At 43.5% G+C, this 24,592-nt stretch overlaps 1 protein-coding gene across 7 annotated transcripts in view; it reads right to left on the bottom strand.

Annotated features, from left to right (window-relative positions):
• Positions 1-4,602: 4,602 nt before the first annotated feature.
• The window catches only part of LOC126351455 (leucine-rich repeat and immunoglobulin-like domain containing-NOGO receptor-interacting protein 4), a 2,189,427-nt gene continuing 2,169,437 nt past the window's right edge, over positions 4,603-24,592 (bottom strand). For all 7 annotated transcript variants that reach the window (XM_050002606.1, XM_050002610.1, XM_050002605.1 and 4 more), the window contains 4 exons: positions 18,462-18,896; positions 15,086-15,264; positions 11,802-12,285; positions 4,603-6,987 (listed from right to left, as the gene is read on the bottom strand). In XM_050002606.1, coding sequence (XP_049858563.1) covers positions 6,523-6,987; positions 11,802-12,285; positions 15,086-15,264; positions 18,462-18,896 — 1,563 coding nt within the window. In that variant the 3' untranslated portion in view covers positions 4,603-6,522. The remainder of the gene's footprint in view (positions 6,988-11,801; positions 12,286-15,085; positions 15,265-18,461; positions 18,897-24,592) is intronic.

Genomic DNA, 24,592 nt, shown 5'->3' with positions numbered 1-24,592 from the left:
ACTGTGCCAATTATTGCATTTGTATTTCAGTCATTTACGGTAGGAGCTTTGCACTGAGGAGGGGAAAATATTGACCCATTGAACATTGTGGTATCACAACATTCCCATTATTGGCATCGGGAGCTTACGGAACGAGATACCTGAAAAATGTCTACATTAAATGTAGGCAAATCAGAAGGGAAGCTCCTCGCTGTTGAGTTCACTGGGTCAAATACAGCACGACAGTGTCACTAGATTTTTTTTCAGTTACAGGACCGCATTAGCTCCTATATGTTTCCATGCACTGATTTTGAGAAGCATAATAATTTATGGCATATCCTTAAGTACGAATCCCCTTCTACTTTATAGCTACAGTGTTGCTTATTGTAAAGTACACATATTATTGCTAGGTAAGTAACACAAAAATATTTCGTGGTAAAAATATTCCAGTACAATTATATCACCTTTATAAACTGTTAGCCATAAACCTCAAACTGTCACAGTCACAACTTCTATTCCTGTCTTCGTTCACATTTCGCATATAACAAAGTCCATTTCCAAAAAACAGAAATAATACATATGCATCATTTAATGAACCTCACCAGTATTAGTAACAAAATGACGAATCGCTGGATAGCGATATGATCAACACTTTGAGTATTCAGTCTTCAAGTATTATGAGAGAATCATTTTTCTTTGTATAAGAAATACAGATGAGAATGGGGTAAAAGTACTGAAGCAATTTTAGTGTTTGCGCTATAGAGTCGTTCCTTATGTGGCTGTAATAGAAGCGTTTGTTGTTTTAAGTGCAAAAGCAACAGCGATTGTAGATATTAATTATTATCTGCGTACTATTTAAGTCAAACAGCTACTAAATTGTTAATACACACATTTACAGGTATATGAATCTGTGGATACTGTAAAAAGTGTATACTTGGCGAACTGTAAATACATATATGATAATCGTTTCTCGGAAACTGGATATATCCAGTAATGACGCTCATCTTTGGCCTGTTTGCCATGAATCTAATAGTAGCAGAAATTCTGTAAACCGTTTATACCCCATCTTTCGTTCTCAGTGTAGCCTTCCTGGGAACGGCACACAATGCCTTAATCAGTTTTTAACGTTGTACATCTCATAGAAATTACCTTTTCCTAATGTCTCATATATCTAAAGTAATCGCATAAAGTATTCAAAACAACAGACAATTAAAAACCCAGTATTCAATGCATTCTGTGGAGCTGAACTTGGGGAAATTATACATAATGTATACCGCTGCATCACCAAAATTATGTACATTCGATACTTGACCTAGGGAAACGTCGTATAACATTAACAAGCTTTATCAGTTGGAGAACTGTAAAACGGAACACAATGTTAGTCTCACCATAAAGAGGATTTGAGGTAGGTATGTGACTGAAAGGCCTGAGTAAGGAGAGAAATACAGGTGGCAATAGTAAGGAAGGTATACAGTGTCATTTTTTGAACTTTTGTTTGGTGTAACGCTTCTTTTTGTAAAGCTTTGTAGAGATATACCTCGTAAGTACAGCACTGACTTTATATATAAAAAAAGCATCCTGAGCTGATCTCTTAGTCCTCGATATTTTGGTGGTATAGGTTACCAACAAGACAGTGCTTTTAGCTCTAGTACGAACGGTGTAGGAAGACAAACGACTCACTTTTTCTAAAATAACTCTTCTGATAACTACGTTTTATGTGGCAACCAAAGGATGGCTCGTGTGTCAGTGCATTTATATATGTATCCATTCTTCGATTTGGGTAACATGAAAAATAGAGCAGGGATCATGCAAATGAAAAGTTGTCTGAGGTAGGTATTAAATAAATGTTACTTTAAGGTAATAGGAGTAGACAGGATTGTTATTATAGTTAAAAATTTCAGGTGTTTACAGAAATATTGTGCACAAAATTACAGAAAAACTCCTCTGAAGGAGCCCATGCATACCGGAATATCAGTGTAGATTTTTGAGTAAAGCGTAACTATCTAAGGTTTTCTGCATATTTAGAAACCTCTAAAGACATCACTTTATTTCGGGGATGGCTGTGATACGTAGTTTAATGCTGTCGGAAGCAGGAATTGACAAAAAAGAAAGTGTTAATCTGCAGGCTTTAGTGTTCATTGTCAGTGAAGGTAAAATTTTCTAGGTTGTTAGTCCACGTCATATTTCTGAACGATCGACGTTTCGATCCTTCTCCTGGAATTATCTTCGGGATCTTGTAGTGTTTAGCTTACCGTGAAAGCCACTAGTTCCTCAAGAAGATCTCAGCATAGGATCGAAACGTTAACAATGTAGAAAAAATACGAAGCGGCCTAGCAAAAAGGAAAATTTTACATTTAAGATACAAAGTGTATAGCGTAGCAGAGAATGTAATGTCTTGCAATCACTATTCACTTGAAGAGAAACGTGTTCAAGGTGGTAACAGTAGCTAGAGGACAGAAACACTTGTTTCATTCAATTATGACAACTACCAAATAATGTTCACGAGTGGTAGTGCTGATTCTGTTTGGCAATTACTTAATGGATGAGGAGGAAATAAAGTGTCACAGTAACACTGTCGGAAAACGTAACACGCATAACAGCTTGAAATGTAGGCGTAGTTAGTGAAACTGTTAGCTAACTGAAACGAAAGATGGTGGCATTGCGGAATGGCACGTTTGAATACGTTTAAGACGCGAGTGCATACATAATGGTCTTTTCAGAACGAATTTGCAATATTCTCTCTGTTATTGTGTCCTATGAATGTCACAGGTATAGCTTTGTTCTCTTGAACAACAACCACATACAGGGGTTGTTTTCTTTCGCAAATATTATGTCAGACGCACGACGATACTCTTCTTCTGAGAATCCGCAATGTCCCCAGAGCTGTGAAAAGAAACGTAACATTTTCTTCACGTGTGCTCAACTTCTCCGAGATTATTTACCGGAAACAACTGTTTGAGGAAACTTCACACACTCTTGCTTACTCATTTGCAATCTGGGATTTGTCAGTCACAAACTCTGAGGAATTTTAAGCGCCTAGCTTCAACACTGCATTCCTAAAAGCTGAAAACACACGCTGCTTAGTATGGAAAATGACATTTCGCAACAAATCACGTTTCACTTCTTACAAATGTTAACAACTTTCTTTACAGTCTGGAAACAAATTCCTATAAAAAGCACGACCAGTTACAAAAATATTTTAATGTACCACAGTCCAGCAAGATTCTCGACGACTCAGAAAAGAACAGCACTTCAATCACTTCTTAACAAACATAGGGAATCTAATTATTGCAAAGTAACAGCGGCAGGCGGCTGCACATCTCCACGGCTCAACTACCGTCTCTGCTCGCTTACGTAGGCCTACGACACAGAACACTGTGCGTCGGGTTGCACTTACTTGCTAAACAGGAAGTAGGTATTTAGAATACATTTTTTATGGAAATGGTACTTTAATATATCAAATCGTTAGAAATATCACGCTGTTTCTGGAAACAACGAAGAGTAATTTGAGGGCCCACTGGAAGAACGAGACCATGCAACTTGGCAATAGATTTTTAGTTTTCTGTATTGATCTTCGAAATATGATCGTCTGTCATCCTTTCTGTTATATTACAGTCTTTTACCCTATAAGTAGCTGTCTACGAAGCACGTGCAATGCACGTTTGTAAAGAACCGAAATTCGAATATTTCATCACATTGCGAGATCCATTCGTGTATTATGTTTTTAATGGTACACAAAGTACAGTGCTAGTTGATGAAAATACATCCTTATCACTAAATCTCGTTACCCTTCTTACACTGAATTAGGATTACAAAAGTCTGCCAACGCTGGTTACTTCTCAAAAATGTGACAGAATGTAGTACTTCTAAATATGCCCGTTGTGCTGAAGGTCCCGCTTCCACGAAGATACCTTTCTCTGTGATAAGATTTATTTTCCATTTGGCCCTACCACTTATGTAGCGTTGCTGTATTAAAGTTTTCCTCGCTGCCTATTCTGAGAGTAATTCGAAGTATATGCTTTCCTAACATCAGACCAGCACAAGTGACCGAGGACAGCTTGTCATGTCAGAAAATGATTCGCAGAACTTCAGAGTTAATAACGTATCGTGAACAGCTGAACAGAAAAGCAGCCTAAGAATTAGTAAACATATTTTTTGAAAATTAATTATGGTGGTGAATGCTGTAATCATACTGTCAAAGGCAACCAATGAAGCCTCTCGTGTTTTTTTTTTTTTTTTTTTTTTTTTTTTTTTTTAGTGTAGCTCGTAAAAGAAATGGCAGCATATATCGAAAGAGGAGATTATTAACTTATTAAGAAAAAGCAGAAATAAGGACCATAAAGGGGTGAAGAAGAGGCTGAAGAGGGGGGTGATATGGCTTCTGATGAGCACTTTTTTCATCTGTTTTGGAAATGCTAACCGAGTTTAAATGTCTGTGATCATAGATCCACAGCTCTGAAATGTTGAGCCACTTGGAATATGACCAGAAGATGAACCTGGAATTAAAATTAGGTTCTACCACACTTTCCATTATTAAGAGATTGAGATGTTAATTGGCTGCCTGTATTTACGGATACTCATTCCTTAATGTTGAATTTCGAATTTCAAGTGGGTTCTCAAATCTTTTATTATTTATTATTTTTTTAATTGGCTAACATAGTCGGAATGGAGAGAGTGCTCTGTAAACTTGAATGCTACAGATTATTTCAATGAAACCTTTATTTCACAACATTGCAATGTAGAAAATTTGGTAGAAGACTGGCTTGTTTGAACAGTTCTTTTATATGAACGATGCTTTATATGAAAACTGTAGTTTCAAGCTATGCTTGTCTGCAAGTGAGATTTCATCTTCACATGGTATAGTTTAATATTATCTAACATATGGTTAATTTTCTTCGGACACCTCTGTCGAATGAATGAGAACATTCTAAAGAAACAAATATTTCTTAATTTGTGGAAAAGGAGCCAAACTTTAGCATGGATTACAGAAATAAGAGTAGAACTAGAAACAAACAACATCAATGAACCGAAAGTGAGCAAAAGTTTAGAACAAAAATCTGTATTTTACGTCTATGAGCACACATATTGTAGGTTGTCAGCCAGCAGTGACACCTTGAGATATGCAGCAAAAATAGTGAAAGTCTACAGCTTAAAACAATAAAACAGGCCATGAAGATCACAGACGTGAAATAAATTTATTGTCAATTTTCGAATTACTGTTCCATTCTCGACCATGTCGAGACATGTGGGACATAAAGTTTCTTTTTAAGAGTAAAGTGCTAGATCTAGAAGTCTTTCAAGGTACAAAAAAATAAATGTGGAATAACATGGGCGGAAGAAAGGAAAACACAATATAGGGAGAAAGTGCGGTACTGCAAAAATAGGGACCAATATAGAACGTACGTGATCCTAGTTGGTCAACAGAGAAATAACTAAAGGTTGCAGCTACAGTTTTTAGCTTCTTTTGGCAGCTAAAAGTATTTTATTGCAACTAGTTATTACATCATGTATTGAATTGCTTTAGGAGGTGGATAATCTGTAACAAATAACCAGCACCATTAATATTTGAGCCTATTGACCCATTTTGTGTCCTGTTTGTATAATGTTTTTTTTCAAATTTAAACTAATTTAATGCATATATTGCTCGACTGTTCTATAACGTAACAATGTTCAACGGACCCTTGAAGGGGAAGAGTTATCATTGAAAATCAGTCGCCTATAATAAAAGAAAATGGGCAGAGGCAGATTTTAGTTACTGGAAGTAATAGCTGCCATGTGTCATGAATGGAAAAGCTTATGTTTGAAAGACGTTCTTCTGGAATGCTAGTGGAGAAGACGGGCGTTATGGCTGCACGCTCAAAAACTAATGTGTCGTTCTGCGTATGTACTACATAGGGAAGACTATTTCGGTACAAGAGTAAAATCAAATTTCTCCCTGGGCTACATAAAATCAGTATAATTCTTCAGGTTTTATCGGAGAAATTTGTGGTTTACAACACTTCGAATGGGCATCCGAGTTGGTATTCCATCTTTCAAAAGATATTTCAACTATGTCCCTAGTTCTCTTCGTCCGCCGAGGTGATTGTTTCGTTATTTTGCGTTTTGACTCCAGTTGGCTGTGCCAACCGGTCGCCGTGTCATACTTTGCCACGTATCACCATTTGCCATTTGGACGCGAAAGGATGGGAGGGGGGGGGGGGGTTGTCATGGCTGAGCACACCGGTCTCCCAGAGCTAAGGCCAGTATTTCACACCCCGGAGCTGTTGCTTGACGTTCAAGTGGGCCTTCAATTGGTCTCACGATGCCGAAGTCATCCCGTCGAAGCCTTCCCACCGAGATAAAAAAATTCCTGCTTGTATCGGGGAAGGAACCAAGATCCTCATAGTTGCAGTCAGACACGCCAGTCTCTTGGCTACACAGGCGGACTTCCCAGAGGAAGACGTGTCGACATCTGCTGGACTTGCAGAAGGCTTTGTGGCATTAGCCTCTTTTCCAGTGGGCCCTCAGCTGTAATGGGCGCGCACGTATCGGTGGCTAGCGTCCTCAGACGTAGACGATGTGCGCGGGCTTCTTGAGGGAGCCGTTGATGGCGCCGGGGTACTGCGGCGGCGGCGGCGTGGCGGGCGACCGGTACTGGTGACCGCGGTAGAGCGCGGCCGCAGCCGCCGCCGAGCGCTCCTCGTCCCAGCAGGGCGGCAGCGGCCGGTGCTGGAAGCCGCCGGACATGGCAGCGGCCGCAGCCTCCTCCTTCTTCGCCTTTATCCGGAAGGTGTCGACGGCGGACGGCGCGTCCGGCGGACGGTCCTTGCCGGACACCAGCATCAGCACGGCGCCGTTCTGGAGGTGCGAGTGGTGGTGCGTGTCGGTCGTGGCGGCCAGCTGCTCCTCCTTCTTGCGGCACCACTTCCAGTTGCCCATCACCAGCAGCAGGCCGCACGTCACCGCGAACAGCGCCATCACCACTACTGTCACGATGATGACCGCCAGCCACGACGCGTCGCATCGCACCTGCCGGGACAAACGCAGTTCTTCAGTTCTTATAAGGCTCTACCACTGTCAGTTAATAAATGGCTATACAAGCAAATAAAAAAAAGAAGTTTTATTGGTAGCAGGAATGACACCTCCAGTTCCGTGTGTACAATATCTGATCATAGGTATCTGGATACACATTAGTGGACATTAATATGGGGTGCGTCCACTCTTCGACCTTATGATAGCTTGAACGATGCTGGGGACGCTTTCAGTGAGGTGTCAGAACGTCTGTGGAGGAATGACAAATCATTGTTCCTCAAGAACGATAACAATACCAGAAAAGACAGGACGGGTATTTATTTGGGGCGCGGGGGGGGGGGGGGGGGGGAGGTGGGGAAGGGAAGGTGGCCCGGCACGAAGCTGACATTCCAGATGTTCCACAGAGTTCACATCAGGACTTTGGACACGTCTATTCAGTTCCGAAATGTTAAGGTCCGCAGACTATTGTCTCACAAATGCTGCTTTACGACAGGGTGAATTGCAAGGAGGCTAAAATATAGGGGGGATGCTGTTGTCTATACCGAGTACAGTGTCAATTGAAGGCTGTGCGCCAGCTCTGTATCAGAAGCCTGCTTCTCTATTAAAGTCCTCTATTAAACCTACCCACTTACAGTTAATGCGTTGAATTGACCTACTTCATCAGTTGAACACGTAAAGTCTGCAACAGAGTCCGCCATCATATTGTGGAACTTTATTTGTGAAGGTCGGTAGCGATCACACTGATTTTGCAATTCACTGTTACCGGTTTCGGCTACAGCCGTCTTCAAATCTGTTACAAGTAAAAACTCGAGATGCGACCAACTTAACTTCAATTAGCTGGAGAAAAATCTATAACAGGCCTGATGATAAATTAGAAAAATATAAAAGAAAATATATGATTAACAGCCATGGAACCAGCCATACATATCATAAAATATTTTGATGTAGGTGTCAATGTTAAAATCTATACATGTAGGTAAATAGTAAATGCTGGTGATGGCTTGGATGCGTGTGGTATTTATACAAATAACTACACCTAGGATACCGAAGTGAGTGCTCTCTTGACCAATCCATTGTGCCGTTACTACGCTCTGCTGGAAACAAAATACTCCCTGCTTTCTTCCACATTGTCGAGTTTTCCTCTTGTGGCGTCCAATGGTCAATTCCGCAGTACACTTGGGTGTCAGTAGTTTTGAACAAACACCGTGGGTCTTAATTTTATTGCAGTCGATTTCGGTGTTTCATTGCACCAACTGCAACCCCCTATATGACGCCAGTAAAGGAACCTGAAGACATATAAGAATTTATAAGAAACTATCAGCCTCGATTGCCGTAATGAGACCAGTCTTTACCTGGGTTTCAGCCCAAATAATTGAGCCTTCTTCAGAAGATACACCTGAATCTATAATTTGTCTAAGAGGGCATCGTCTCAAAGTAAAACTAAAATAGCCTGAATAGGCGTAGGTACATTTTAAAAATGGGGCACATAAGTACTAAGTACAATGTTGAAAGTACAAGAACCTGAAGATGTAATGGAACACAGAAATCGACTGCAATGAAATTAAGAACTGCAGTAAGAGTTGTCATCACATTACCTATCAGAAGATGCACGTACTGTAGGTAAGAAATAATCGTCGTTTGGTTTTGAATTTATGACAGTAACCGAGTTTGGAGTCTACATTACGGTAATTCAGAACCGACTATTATTCAATCAAATGTTTTTTATAAATTCCCAAACAACTTTCAGCCTATAAGTGCCATCATCAGAGGGTACCTTTTCTAAGATCTTACTTTCTAGCTTGGTAGGTTCCCCAGACCTGACATTCAGCTACTTAAATATTGCTCGTTGCGAGTCTAATTTTCCACAAACAAATACTTTTTTGTGCATGTATTTCCAGAGGAGGAGAGATACGACGCAGATAACTATGGTAAGCTACACAATAACGGAAAGAAAGTCCTACAGAACATAATTACCTACAAAATAAGAACTGAATAAACATGAACTCCAGAAAACTGTTAGCAGCCAAGATCGCTAGTAAGATATTTATTTAGACGACCGGTTCCAGTACGGTTACGTTACCAGTTTCGGATCTTTAACTTTACAATTCATACAGTCTCCGCCATCTTCGCTTTGCATCATCTCATATCACAGATGTATGAGTAGGGATCATGGAATACACTGGATGTTAGCATGCCATAATAAAAATAACTGTATATACAAAACTGCACTGACTGACAGTGTTCATGTTCATTCCGCAGCTGAATAGAGACAATGGTACGACACGATACAAAGCGCAGGTGGGGATATTGTGTGACCTGTAACGTTGAAGATCCGAAGATGGTAACATAGTCTTACCGAAACCGGTCATCTAAATAAACAATTTACACTATGATCGCCCCTATCCTGGAAATGTCAGGAATTTATGAATAAATACGTATGGCCAAAAACTGAATTGAAGTTATTTCGCACTTAAGACATGAACATACTGAATATTTTTGAGTTGAATATATGTGTGTGTTATGAATATAAAACACTGAATCTTGTGTCTTTGAAACTTGAAACTTTTGTCACAAACTATTAAAGAAGAAAGCAAATAAGTAGTGGACTTTTCAGTCAAATACATGTATGAGCGTGGTTGTTCAAAGAACTTAGAAGTAATTGCTGTAGAAAGTAAACAACAATTTGAATACAATCTAAGGAAGAAACCAGCGATGCACCCATAAGGAATTATTCGAATCAGTATATGTAATGTACATTTACAAACAAATGATTACAATTTCAGAAAAATTGGATGATTTATTCAAAAGAAAGAGCTTCGCAAATTGATCAAGTCAGTAACGCGTTGGTCCACATCTGATCCTTCAGTTATTCGGCAGTTATTCAGCTTGAGATTGATTGATTGATAGAGTTGATGGATATCCTCCAGCGGTGTATCCTATCAAATTCTGCCCAACTGGCGCGTTAGATCGTCAAAAATCCCGAGCTGGTTGGAGAGCCGTTCCCATAATGTTCTAAACGTTCTCAGTTGGGGAGAGATCCGATAATATTCCGGCTCAAGGTATGGTTTGGCAGCACGGAGGCAAGCAGCAGAAACTCTCGCCCTATGTGGGCGGGCATTTGTTGCTGAAAATTAAGCCCACGATGGGTTGCCATGAAGGGCAACAAAGTAGGATGTAGAGTATCGTCAACATACCGCCGTCCTCGGAAATGAAATAGTACCCACTGATTGCCGGGCTCCATGTCGGGTGACCATCAGGTTGGTATCCCCGTGGCATCCCCAGCCGCGTCTTTGGCCTGGAATCTCATTGACTGGAGTAGAAATGTCATCAGTTTCGCTTCAAAATGAGCCCAGGTGACTGGCGAAACCCTGTCTGGAGACACCTTTGACAGCGGTGGGATATCAGCGTGACTGTCGCCCTCCATTCTGATCGACAACCAAGAGTGGTGGTCTCGGGTGCCATTCCCCAAACCTCTCCGCCGTTGAGAACCTGTGGAGCATCATGGGCAGTGTCTTCCAACCATCTCGGGATTTTGACGATGTGGCAGTTAAACAGACATTAAACAACTCTGTCAATCGGTACTAGGCCGAATGACAACTTTCATAAGTCCCAGACGCGAACCAAGTTGTTATCGAGGTGCTCTATCTGTGAAAGTCCTTTTCTTGAATGAATCATCCAATTTTCCTGAAACTGTAATCGTTTGTTTGTCTGTACATGGGCATCACGTTCACCGATTTCCGCCTCACTTGCATAATTCCTCCGTGGGGCGTAGTTTTTTTGGCTTTTTGTTCTTTGTGCAGTATTTTTGTTTGTTGTTTCGTACACTCTTCACTCAAAATAATGTAACATGCCTCCTACAGCTGCAAATTATGTTGAAGACAAGTAAACATTTTTATTGTGCCATTCTGTTCTGATAAAAGTAGCGAACATATCTCGTTCATTTCTTGGCTTCAGTGATGTTTGACGCAATTGTTTAGTACTACTCTCGTTTAAAATAACTTGAAACATCATTGTTGAATTCAGTTTAACTTAAATCAGAGTACCTACAAGATTTTCCTCTAGCGATATAGTAGAATGGGATTTGGTGTAATTAACTCTCAAGCGCATAGCGATTGTTTTCAAATGCAATCAAATGCCGACTCAGATAACCTCATGCATTCATGGACTTTATCACGATATGATCGTAAACTCTCATATAAAGTATTAAACTCTGCAAACAATTATCTCCGTTTCACTAGAATACTCAGACCTTTTATTACATTGAATAAATCGAGTTTCATAAACGTATTTAAGACACATGAAGAAATCGATGAGGGAAGCTGAAAATTTGTGCCGGACCAGTATTCGAATCCAGGTTTCATGTTTACTAGGCAGATGTTCTGACCATCAAGCCAACCAGACATGGTGGTCTTTGCAGTTGCACGGCTTAACCTAGCACGCCTCCCATCAGACCCAAATTCTCAACTCATCCACACACTACTAAAGTACTGCCCCTTGCCCATTATCCTCATTATTTGCGGCATTTCGCCGATTCCCTTTAGAGGTCGAGCCTGGTGTGAACCTGCACTGAAGTGATCATTCGCCGTCCCGCCTTGCCACTATCACATCGGATAGTAAAGTGTCCGACTATGTTTGTCTGCTCTCTGCAGAGCGCCACTACACAGCGCCACTACACAACGCCAAACAAGGTATTGCTGCTCAGGACACTACAGCGTCGACTCGCGTGCTGACGTCATCGAGCGCTCTGCCCGCTCCCTGCCATGCTGCACTCAGAAGGGTGGGTGTTGGCTTCTGGCAGGGGGTGGACTTACGTCGGACTCCGGCACGTCGACGATGAGAAGGCCGCGGAGCGCCTCCGGCTCGTGGCAGCGGATGCCCTCTACGTCGAGCCTAGGTGTGATGTCGGGCGCAGGGGTGGGTGGCGGCGGCTGCTGGCTGGGCCCGGCCGTGGCGCCTGGGGCGGCGCCGTGGGCGGACAGCGTCGTCAGGTTGGCGGCGGACGCCTGCAGCTGGGGCGGCGGCGGCGGCGCGTCGCGCTGCTTGCGCGCCAGCAGCCACAGCCAGAGCAGCGAGCAGTTGCAGTGCAGCGGGTTGCCGGCCAGCGAGAGCGCGCGCAGCCGATCCAGCGGGAAGTGCTCGGCTTCGAGCGCGGTGAAGGCGTTGCCGCGCGCCGACACGCGCTCCAGCGCCGGGTTGCCGTGGAACAGCCGCGGCGGCAGCGACGACAGCCGCTCGTTGTCGTCCAGCTCCACCGACTGCAGCTTGATGTTGTCCACGAAAGCCCGCACGTCCACCCTGCACCGGCAACGCAATTTCTTATCAGTACACAATAAAATTCTCTACGCTCGAACAGTAACCACCGATTTTTTCATTTCATTTACCGCATATTTAAAGACTTGTTGCCTAATTTTTAATAACAGGTCGTGTATTTATATTTTTTTAGGTAATAGCACAAATGGTTCCGTATTACTAGCGAATATTGTTTTCAGGAACAAAAAATAAAAGTAATGTCAATGACTTTAAAAATGAACACAATCAGTCTCGACGGCAAAACATATATTTTATGTTAACAGGTTTCGGTCAGTTTTTTACCATCTTCAGACTCTGATCCTGTAATGGTATGTGTTGGCGGATACGGAGAGGGTGTTATAACTTTAGGAAATTTAACTGGTGAGTTACTGGGGTTTCAACAGCCACTCGAATCATCGCCATCGCCTACCGTTATGGTATGAGGATCTAAAGATGATCAAAAACTGACTCAGACCAGTTATCATAAACGAAATATATTTGCGGTCTAGTTTGTGTTCATTTTTACTGTTCTCCACGAGAAAAATGTTCTTAGCAATCAATGACAATGAGTTACTACGTGTGAAACATCGACTAGAAGGAAGGACAGGACGACAGAACATGTGCTAAGACATCAGCGAGGGACTTCCATGGTACTAGAGCTGTAGAGGCTAAAGACTGTAGAGGACGAGTAATGATAAAAAAAGAAAGATCTGCGATATTGTTTTGAAAAATTTAGACACCAATTTTATCATTACTGAATCTCTATATTGCCAAATTGTCGCCAAAGGGTTTGTTTATATATTACGAGGTGTTGGATGTCCTGTGCGGTTACATGAGCTCAAAAGTGTCGTCCTATAAAACATGCCACAGTCTTCTCCTTAAATCCGAAATTCAGAAAGATATATCCCGGTCGGCTCTCGCGACTCCTCACGCCCCCTCCACCCCCCACCTCTTTTCAAAATTTAAAATTTCTGTGGCGCCTTCAGTCATTCTGGTGATATTATTTCGACGTTTTCTTCAGGAACACAATGACGGAATTTCTAGCCAATTCGTGTCGAGAGAGCAAGTACAACGTCTGTAATCACTTAGATTCTCATAGTTTTACTTCCCTTTAGCGTGAAGGCCTCAGACGTTCATACTTGGCCCGTAGTCACTCTCGAACTGAAATGGACAAAAATTTTCGTGTCCGCAGCTCGTGGTCGTCCGGTATCGTTCTCGCTTCCCACGCCCGGGTTCCCGGGCGGGTACGGTTCCCGGCGGGGTGTCCTTAGGTTAGTTAGGTTTAAGTAGTTCTAGGTCTGAGGGACTTATGACCTCAGACGTTAGGTCCCATAGTGCTTAGAGCCATTCTAACCAGTTTAACGTCCTAGTACATCTCTTCTACCCTACTGGCCATTAAAATTGCTACACCAAAAAGAAATGCAGATGATAAGCGGGTATTCATTGGACAAATATTATACTTGAACTGACATGTGATTACATTTTCACGGAATTTAGGTGCATAGATCCTGAGAAATCAGTACCCAGAACAACAAGCTCTGCCCGTAATACCGGCCTTGATACGCCTGGGCATTGAGTCAAACAGAGCTTGGATGGTGTGTACAGGTACAGCTGCCCATGCAGCTTCAACACGATACCACAGTTCATCAAGAGTAGTGACTGGCGTATTGTGACAGGGCAGTTGCTCGGCCACCATTGACCAGACGTTTTTAGTTGGTGAGAGATCTGGAGAATGTGCTGGCCAGGGCAGCAGTCGCACATTTTCTGTATCCAGAAAGGCCCGTACAGGACCTGCAACATGCGGTCGAGCATTATCCTGATGAAATGTAGAGTTTCGCAGGGATCGAATGAAGGGTAGAGCCACGGGTCGTAACACATCTGAAATGTAACGTCCACTGTTCAAAGTGCCGTCAATGCGAACAAGAGGTGACCCATACGTGTAACCAATTGCACCCCATACCATCACGCCGGGTGGTACGCCAGTATGGTGATGTCGAATACACGCTTCCAATGTGCGTTCACCGCGATGTCGCCAAACACGGATGCGACCATCACGATGCTGTAAACGGAACCTGGATTCATCCGAAAAAATGACGTTTTGCCATTCTTGCACCCAGGTTCGTCGTTGAGTACACCATCGCAGGCACTCCTGTCTGTGATGCAGCGTCAAGGGTAACCGCAGCCATGGTCTCCGAGCTGTTAGTCCATGCTGCTGCAAGCGTCGTCGAACTGTTGGTGCAGATGATTGTTGTCTTGCAAACGTCCCCATCTGTTGACTTAGGGATGGAGACGTGGCTGCACGATCCGTTACAGCCATGCGGATAAGATGTCTGTCATCTCGACTGCAAGTGGTACGAGGCTGTCGGGATGCAGCACGGCGTTCCATATTACCCTCCTGAATCCACCGATTCCATGTTCTGCTAACAGTCATTTATTCTGGACCAACCCGAGCAGCAATGTCGCGATACAATAAACCGCAATCGCGATATGCTACAATCCGACCTTTATCAAAGTCGGAAATGTGATGGTACGCATTTCTCCTCCTAACACGAGGCATAACAACAACGTTTCACTAGGAAACGCCGGTCAACTGCTGTTTGTGTATGTAAAATCGGTTGGAAACTTTGCTCATGTCAGCGCGTTGTAGGCGTCGCCAACCTTGTGCGAATGCTCTGAAAAGTTAATCATTTGCATATTAAACGGCCACAAGAGAGGTTATAAAAGCAGGTAGTGAAGACGTTAGCTCCATAAGCAGGAAGACGTTGTGGAAATAATCTACTGGCAAACTCGAAGGTGCGGCGTTTACCTGCGTAGTTGTCGGAGCCGGCTGAGACGTAGCTGCCGCAGCTCGAAGAGACTCTGGAAGGAAACGGCCTCGATGGTGTCGAAAGTGTTGCCGCTCAGGTCGAGCTCGACGAGGTCCGCCAGCTTCGATAGCTGCGACGTCGGCACCGACGTCAAGTTGTTGTCGCTCACGTCCAGGCTCTGCAATATAAGAAGGGGGCCGGCGTGTAAGGGCACCGTGTCTGCTCAGGCTTTGTTAACTCGGCAGACGGTCGTTGAGCAAAGTAGTGTCACCTGAGTCGTCTGAGTCGAGTGGAAGCAATTAGAATTTTGAGTTGGTCGCTTGGAACAGTAATGGATACGAACAGTAATCGATGTAGACGATGACTAATGCAGTAGTAACCCGATTAAAGCTAGCATTAGTAATTTGGGGTAGGAGATTGTGTTAAGAAAGTTTTATTCTGATTAAAAATGGATAACTGGTAAAGTTAACCATCGCATATGAATAATAATTGTCATACAATGTATTACATTAAAATTTTAGTATTTCCCATGGGGATAATGCAGACTGACGCTAACCATCTGTATCTCCATCTGTACTCTACTAGCCACCTTACGATACGTGGTGGAGGGTATTTCTGGTAACTATTTTTTTCCTCCTTCCCTGATCCATCCACATTGGAAGAAGGAGTGTCTGCAAATCTCCGAATAAGTCTCTCGATTTGTCAGTCACAGTAATTTCGTCACACGTGTGTGGGGGGTACTTATTTGTCATCCTACTCTTCTTAGAAAGTACGCTATCGGAATTTGAACAGTAACCCCCCCGTCACGCACATCATCTCTCTATCTGTAGAGTATCGTGTGCCACGGGAGCATCTTCGTAACGCTCTCGCCGGCTAAATGACAAGCTGCCGCTCTTCTTTGGATCATTTCTATCTTTCCTTTTATTCAAACTAGGTGATGGTCCCAGACTAGTGTGATCAGACCATAGGGAAGGTTATATTTTAACAAGAGTAGCGAGTGTGAACTTCAACTATAAACTGTAAAAATGCTTGTTGCGGAAACAGAGATTTATTTATGCATTCTGTTCGTTCTGAGTAACGAACTTTGAGCATTCTCGTACTATTGACAGTCTCAATTGAATTTAATAACAACCAAACTGTATTTAAATCGGAACAGGACTGAATAGTTAATTGCTACACGCTCTCAGCTCTTAAAATTCGACTGTTTACCTGTTTGTGAGCTCTGCACCTCGATTGTATTAATTCTACTAGCTTTTAATTAAATTTGGGTGGATACTGGCCATGAAAAACCGATCACAACGGCAACTGGAAGATTATAAGCCGTACATTTGACGTAAAGCTGATCACTGTTGCACGAAAGATGGCCATAGTTCAGAGAGGGATATACAAAATTTCAGACGCGAGCCCTCAATTGTAATGTGTTCTCAGCTACAGTGCCACAAACAGGTAAAGCGGTTCTTCAGTGGAAAACGAGTTAAGGAATATCAGAGGCTTAATGTTACTCCCACTTTACTCAAATTATTGCCCTGTGTAAAGTTCTATACAACTTCATGTGCCAAATATCTCTATCTTAGGTCATCAGAGTAACAAGAGCTCAGAATATCAAGAGCTCAGATGGAAACCCAGTTCTAAGCAAAGAAGGTAAAGTAGAACGGTGAGAGGAGTATACAGAGAGTCTATACAAGGGAGATGTACTTGAGGACAATATTATGGAAATGGAAGAGGATGCAGATGAAGATTAAATGGGAGATACGATACTGCGTGAAGAGTTTGACAGAGCGCTGAAAGACCTGAGTCGAAAACTCTACCATCTGGTGAGCAAGATGTATGAGACAAGCGAAATACCCTCAGATTTGAAGAAGAATATAATAATTCCAATCCCAAAGAAAGCAGGTGTTGACAGATGTGAAAATTACCGAACAATCAGTCTAATAAGTCACAGCTGCAAAATACTAACGCGAATTCTTTAAAGACGAATGGAAAAAAAAGTGACAGAAGTCGACCTCGGGGAAGATCAGTTTGGATTCCGTAGAAATGTTGGAACACGTGAGGCAATACTGATCTTACGCCTTATCTTAAAAGAAAGATTAAGGAAAGGCAAACCTACGTTTCCAGCATTTGTAGACTTAGAGAAAGCTTTTGACAATGTTGACTGGAATACTCTCTTTCAAATTCTGAAGGTGGCAGGGGTAAAATACAGTGAGCGAAAGGCTATTTACAATTTGTACAGGAACCAGATGGCAGTTATAAGAGTCGAGGGGCATGAAAGGGAAGCAGTGGTTGGGAAGGGAGTGAGACAGTTTGTAGCCTCTCCCCGATGTTATTCAATCTGTATATTGAGCAAGCAGTAAAGGAAACAAAAGAAAAATTCGGAGTAGGTATTAAAATCCACGGAGAAGAAATAAAAACTTTGAGGTTCACCGATGACATTGTAATTGTGACAGAGACAGCAAAGGACTCGGAAGAGCAGTTGAACGGAGTGGACAGTGTCTTGAAAGGAGGATTTAAGATCAACATCAACAAAAGCAAAACGATGATCATGGAGTGCAGTCGAATTAAGTCGGGTGATGCTGAGGGAATTACATTAGGAAATGAGACACTTAAAGTAGTAAATGAGTTTTGCTATTTGGGGAGCAAAACAACTGATGATGGTCGAAGTAGAGAGGATATAAAATGTAGACTGGCAATGGCAAGGAAAGCGTTTCTGAAGAAGAAAAATTTGTTAACATCGAGTATTGATTTAAATGCCAGGAAGTCGTTTGTGAAAGTGTTTGTATGGAGTGTAGCCATGTATGGAAGTGAAACATAGACGATAAATAGTTTGGACAGGAAGACTATAGAAGCTTTCGAAATGTGGTGCTACAGAAGAATGCTGAAGATTAGGTGGGTAGATCACATAACTAATGAGGAAGTATTGAATAGGATTGGGGAGAAGAGAAGTTTGTGGCACAACTTGACCAGAAGAAGGGATCGGTTGGTAGGACATGTTCTCAGGCATCAAGGGATCACCAGTTTAGTATTGGAGCAGATTCAGAAGGATGTAGGTTGCAGTAGGTACTGGGAAATGAAGAAGCTTGCACAGGATAGAGTAGCATGGAGAGCTGCATCAAACCAGTCTCAGGACTGAAGACCACAACAACAACAACAACAACAACAACAACAACAACAACAACAGGTCATCAGAAGCCGAACTACCCTGTTTTTCAGTTATCGGACAACTTTCTATGTGTCGCCACTAATCGGTGTGGTGGGGGGAAGGGAGGGGGGAAGGCGAAGTCGTGGTGATAACAGTGGAGAAACAGGGTGATGAGGCGTTAGGTTTTGGGAAGTGTGGGAGGTGTGAGTGGTGGACTGGGAGAGAGTGGTTGCACGAACCTGGAGGGACTGGACGCCGTCGAAGGCGGCGCGGTCGATGGAGGAGAGCACGTTGCGGCGCAGGGTGAGCGCGCGCAGGTCTCTTAGCGCGGGCAGCGCGCCCTCGGCGACGGCCTCGATGAGGTTGTCTGCGAGCCCGAGGCGCTGCAGCGCGGGCAGGCGGCGCAACGCGGCGGCTGGCACGTCGAGCAGCTGGTTGTCGTCGAGCAGCAGCTCGCGCAGCTGCGGCAGGCGCTCGAGCGCGCGCTCGCCCACCGCCGACACGCGGTTGCCCGTCAGGTTGAGCGCGCGCAGGTCGCCCAGCTCGGACAGCGCCGCGCCCTCCAGCGACGACAGCTGGTTGTAGCTCAGGTCCAGCACCTGCACCGACTTCAGGCCCTTGAACGTGTCCTTGCTCAGCGACGAGATGTCGTTGCGGCTGAAGTTCAGCGTCACCTGCACACACGAGAACAGCCTCGTGTAAAGGCTCGGCACCTCATAATCGACTCAACTCTGTTGAGAAACCTTGAGACGCCAGTATACAGTAAGTGCTGATCACACTTGTTTCTACGTGAGCCCCTTTACTAACGATAAGTACATATCACTCAGCCACAGCAGCAAAAACACGGCTTAAATAATTTTAACTAAACGCTGATATTTAAGAGAAGTACACTACTGGCCATTAATATTGCTACATCAAGAAGAAATGCTGCTCATAAACGGGTCTTAATTGGACAAATATATTATACTAGACCTCACATGTGATTACATTTTCACGCAATTTGGGTGCATAGATCCTGAGAAATCAGTACCCAGAACAACCGCCTCTGGCTGTAATAACGGCCTTCATACGCCTGGGCTTTGAGCTAAACAGAACTTGGATGGAGGGTACAGGTACAGCTGCCCATGCTGCTTCAACACTATACCACAGTTCATCAAGAGTAGTGACTGGCGTATTGTGACGAGCCAGTTGCTCGGCCACCATTGACAAGACGTTTTCAATTGTTGAGAGATCTGGAGAATGTGCTCGCCAGGGCAGCAGCCGAACATTTTCTGTATCCAGAATGCCCCGTACAGGACCTGCAACATGCGGTCGAGCATTATCCTGATGAAATGTAGAGTTTCGCAGGGATCGAATGAAGGGTAGAGCCACGGGTCGTAACACATCTGAAATGTTACGTCCGCTGTTCAAATTACCGTCAATGTGAACAAGAGGTGACCCAGACGCGTAACTAATGGCACCCCATACCATCACGCCGGGTGATACGACAATATGGCGATAACGAATACAAACTTCCAATGTGCGTTCACCGCGCTGTCACCAAACACAGATGCGACCATCACGATGTTGTAAACAGAACCTGGATTCATGCGAAAAAATGACGTTTTGCCATTCGTGCACCGTGGTTCGTCGTTGACTTCACCATCGCAGGCGCTCCCGTCTGTGATGCAGCGTCAAGGGTAACCGCAGCCATGGTCTCCGAGCTGATAGTCCATGCTGCTGCAATCGTCGTCTAACTGTTCGTGCAGATGGTTGTTGTCTTGCAAACGTCCTCATCTGTTGACTCAGGGATCGAGACGTGGCTGCACGATTCGTTACAGCCATGCGGATAAGATGTCTGTCATCTCGACTGCTAGTGATACGAGGCCGTTGGGTTCCAGCACGACGTTCCTTGTAACCCTCCTGAACACACCGATCCCATATTCTGCTAACAGTCATTGGATCTCGACCAATGCGAGCAGCAACATCGCGATACGATAAACCTTTATCAAAGTCGGAAACGTGATGTTACGCATTTCTCCTCCTTACACGAGGCATCACAACAACTTTTCACCAGGCAACGCTGGTCATCTGCTGTTTGTGTATGAGAAATCGGTTGGAAACTTCCCTCATGTCAGCACGTTGTAGGTATCGCCTCCAGTGCCAACCTTGTGTGAATGCTCTGAAGAGCTAATCATTTGCATACTACAGCAGCTTCTTCCTGTCGGTTAAATTTCGTGTCTTTAGCACGTCATCTTCGTGGTGTATCAATTTTAATGGCTAGTACTGTAGTATACCGTGCTTAATCACCCATTAATCGAGCATTAACGGATAAGGTCATATTAGTCGGGCTACATAATTTCGTGTGGACATGGCAAAACAAAGCTATTCCAAATATGAAAATTCCTCCCACTAAAATAATTGGGTACGAGCTAGAATTTACGACATTAATTAGTAACTCCTACGTCAGACATGCACGAAGATTACAATTTGAAGTTCCTTTAAACACCAAGCTGCGTTTCGAAAATGCCACGAGGAAATAGATGGCACGTGTAAGAACACAATAACAGCCAGGGCTGCCTAGCACAATGGCCTCCTTTGAAGAACATTTGACATCAGTTACAGGCCATTAAAATAATCCAATAAGATAATAAAAAATTCCCAAGGTATATCATTACGGAGACGAAAATAGTCGCAGCTTTAACACACGTCTGTTGTGATGAGCACACCTCTGGCAGCCCGGTACCTCCGCCCTAACCAACGCCACGCACCTCTGACATGCCGAACGCTGGATACAAGGTTCCTTCAGGCCGCGATGTTGACACCCCTTTTCCCCTAAAGCACCGATAGATCGGACGCTGCCAGATAAATTGTTCTTGATTCCGCTCCACAGTCCTCATTGCCACGACCAAAGAGAAACAAACCCCTTGTTCGTGACGCTTTCCTCCAAAGGGATCCACTCGTTTCAAAGACCAGCGGTGAAAGATGAGAGGCGACTACCAAAATCGATAAGCCGACAGGGCTCCCACTGTTTTAAAATATGCGTAAGCTGTTCTTACTGCAAGACATTCTTACTCAGAAATAAAGGGGTACCCGTGCAGAAACATAACCGATATGTACGGAAGACATATCTCGAAGACGGCGTTCCTCGTTCTTGACACACACTTTCGGAGTCACTACGCTAACGTATTTATTACAAGTGAAGCTATATGGTTCCAAAGACCTATTGAAGTCTCACACATCTAGGTTTCACATATACAGACTCAGCCACGAAAAAAAAATTGGTACTGAGGCCGGGATTGGAACCCGAATCTCTGGTGCACTAGGCAGATGCGCTATCGACTATGCCACCCGGTCACAGTGGCTTTGAACAACTAAGGGGCGTACCCTACTTGACCCACTTCTCAACCCCAACACTAAATGGGGAGCGGTGTCAGTGGGAATTTGGGTTGAGGGGGAGGCATGCTAGGGTAGTCCCTGCAGTTGTGCAAAGCTACTGTGCCAGGGTGGCCTAGCTGTTACCACATCTGCTTAATGAGGAGGTGACCCGGGTTCGAATCCCATCCTTAGTACAAATTTTCATTGGTCCCTTCAGTCTGTATATACAAGATGAACATTAATAAAACCGACAATCTGTAGTGACGAATTCCTGACTGGAAATGGAGCAAAAAAGATCCTATGAACTTGTATCCGGAAAGGGTCGGTGCGCATACAACGACTAAACGTCCGCGGCAGAATCTTGCCGTAGAGGGATTTCCGCTGCTGATAATCCCTGCACTCGTTGCCGGCGATAGGGATAGCAGCGGTTGTCACGCAGGACACGCAGAATCGTACTTTGGCTTACACGATGCTGGCGGGCCACTTGCCTGAAGTTAATACTTGCGTTTGTCTCATTATTGTAGAACCTGGTCCTCCAAATCTGGTGTACCTACAGTCCGCCGCCCCTCTGCACTTTCGTCTGTCTGAAACGACCCATTATCACACAAAAGCCAAAAAAGGACTCGAAATGTTGTAGATGTGGTTGGTGTCTATAAGGGTAGTTGTTTTGTTGTAGCCGTGCTGCCTGTCGTCGGTTTCCAACTGCTTGGCCGTACACGAACACCATCTCGGATTGTTCCCTACATGAATACCGGGCCGTTCGGCTGCTTACAGTACGCTTCGTCAATCACACAGCCTGGAACACACAAGGACCACATGGCAAGTGGCAGAGGAACTTTCATTCTCCAGTTTCACGTACCGCGGCATCGATGAATTTCGGGAGACATGTTTGTAGGATCTTCCTTCCTCCACTTCCACTCAGGAAACCGTCCCCGCAGTTTACTGGTTTTATTAATGTTCACACTGTATACAATATCTACTAAAATTTCTAATCGGTGCAACAACATACCTGCAATTTACTGAAGATTATTTTCTGCTTACTTGTGTCAACAGTCCTGCAATATTTTAGAATGAACAGTCTTATTAAATAAAAATTCTTCTTAAATAAAGGGAGTCCCATAAAGAACGACTTTCTGAAATGCCTGCAACTTCTGTTCTAGTAAGTTGGCTGCGCTGTACGCTACAAGATTCTCATCTCTTTTCTTTGGGTTAACAACGGTTGTTCTCGCAGTGAAAACTTATTACAAATGTGGTGAATGTTGTGCAGAGACCCTTCGTAAACTCCATGGAATGATTGGTCAACATAATACACCCAATAAATCGACGTGAAGCACTGCTAAATTTTTGAAAAACGGTTCGCTTGTAGACATTAAACACTCGAGTTTTCTCCGAGTTAAATGTTCTGTGTACAACATCACCGCGTGAGTGATAATGTTGGTTTAAGTACGGTGAAATATTTTCGACGACGTTCAAAACAACTGGATTTATCATAACCAGCATGCAACGAATTTTAAAAGTAGATCTTCACCTTTCACTTACAAAATTCAGTTGGAACAAGAGCTGAAGCCAAACCATCACCAAAAACGACAAGCATTTGCCCACTGGATGTCTGACAAACAAAGAGCGGGCAACAAAAATAAATAATGTTCACTGATCAGGTGTACTTTCTACTGAATGGATTCTTGAGCAAACAAATTGCAGGACTTGGGGCACAGAAAACCCTCGAGTAACTTTGGAGAAACCTTTACAACGAGCGACTGTGTGACGTGGCATTTGAGCTGAGGGCGAAAATGGGCAGTACTTCTTCCAAGATGGCGCCCGAAACGCATTAGCTGTGCACAGTAAACGCTACCGCAGTATGTTAGGAGTGCTTTGTGGTCTTTGGTAGATCGTATGAATGCTGGACAGTTATGGTTTGAACAAGACGGTGCAGCCTGTCACGTAACGATTGTAACAATAGACTTGTTAGGAGAGAAATTTCCTACCTGTGTGATTCCTCGTAGTGGTGACGTGAATTAACAAGGAAGTTCTCGCGATATGACGCTATGTGATTTTTTTCCGTGGGGATATTTGAAATCTCCTATGTGCATCAAGAGATCATCATTTTTATTAGATTACATGTTTCGATGACCCAGGATCATCTTTAGATCTAAGTAGTTGCGTCAGCAATCAATCTTATCTACTCAAAAATACGTACTCAGCGACCCATCTTATCTGCTGACAACCACATGTCAGAGGACTGATGATGATGTTTTGTTTGTGAGGCGCTCAAATGCGGGGTCATCAGCGCCCATACGAAGTCATAATTTTTACACAGCCCAATTTTTGTACACAGTCCAGTCTAACCACTGTCACTAATGATGATGAAATGATGAGGACAACACAAATCCCCAACCCCGGGCACCAAAAATCCCCAACTCGTCCGGGAATCGAACATATTACAACAGAGAATACTGTTCTCTAATGTACTTGATCTAAATGTTTGTTCGTGTAGAGTATTTTATCACGGCTACATTTCATTTCCTGTGCTGTTGCTATGTTGTGAGTAGGTCGGCGTTTGGATCGAGGTTTCAAAGGCTTGTGCTCAAATGCTATTCGTGTTTGACAAAATTTGTTTGCTTTGTTGTTATCTTTGTTTGCAATATTTTGGTGAGGAAAGTTTTTTATAATTGTCACGTTTTGTTGTGATTAGATACTAATGAATTTCAGACGTACAACTAATCTAAATACCTTGACTGCATGCAATAATCGATCGTTTCAGTGAGAAATAGTAATAATGGGAACTTTTGACACACACAAGTAGTGCAAAGCTCATGATACTTCAAGTTCCAAGGCAGTATACTATTACTATAACACAGTCTTTCCTTTGTTTCACAAACTGTATGTTTCAATGGGAATTTCAGTATTAGGTCGTGTAGTATTTCACACATTGTTTGAGAGCTAGCTGATAGTCTACATTGTAACTGCACTATGCTGCTCGGCCTCTCAAGGGAGCTGCTTTGATAACTCTTAA

This window comes from Schistocerca gregaria, chromosome 1 (assembly GCF_023897955.1).
Source record: "Schistocerca gregaria isolate iqSchGreg1 chromosome 1, iqSchGreg1.2, whole genome shotgun sequence".
In the NCBI taxonomy this organism is placed as follows: domain Eukaryota; kingdom Metazoa; phylum Arthropoda; class Insecta; order Orthoptera; family Acrididae; genus Schistocerca; species Schistocerca gregaria.
Note: the sequence above shows the minus strand (reverse complement) of the source record. Positions and strands in the feature narration are given on the sequence as shown.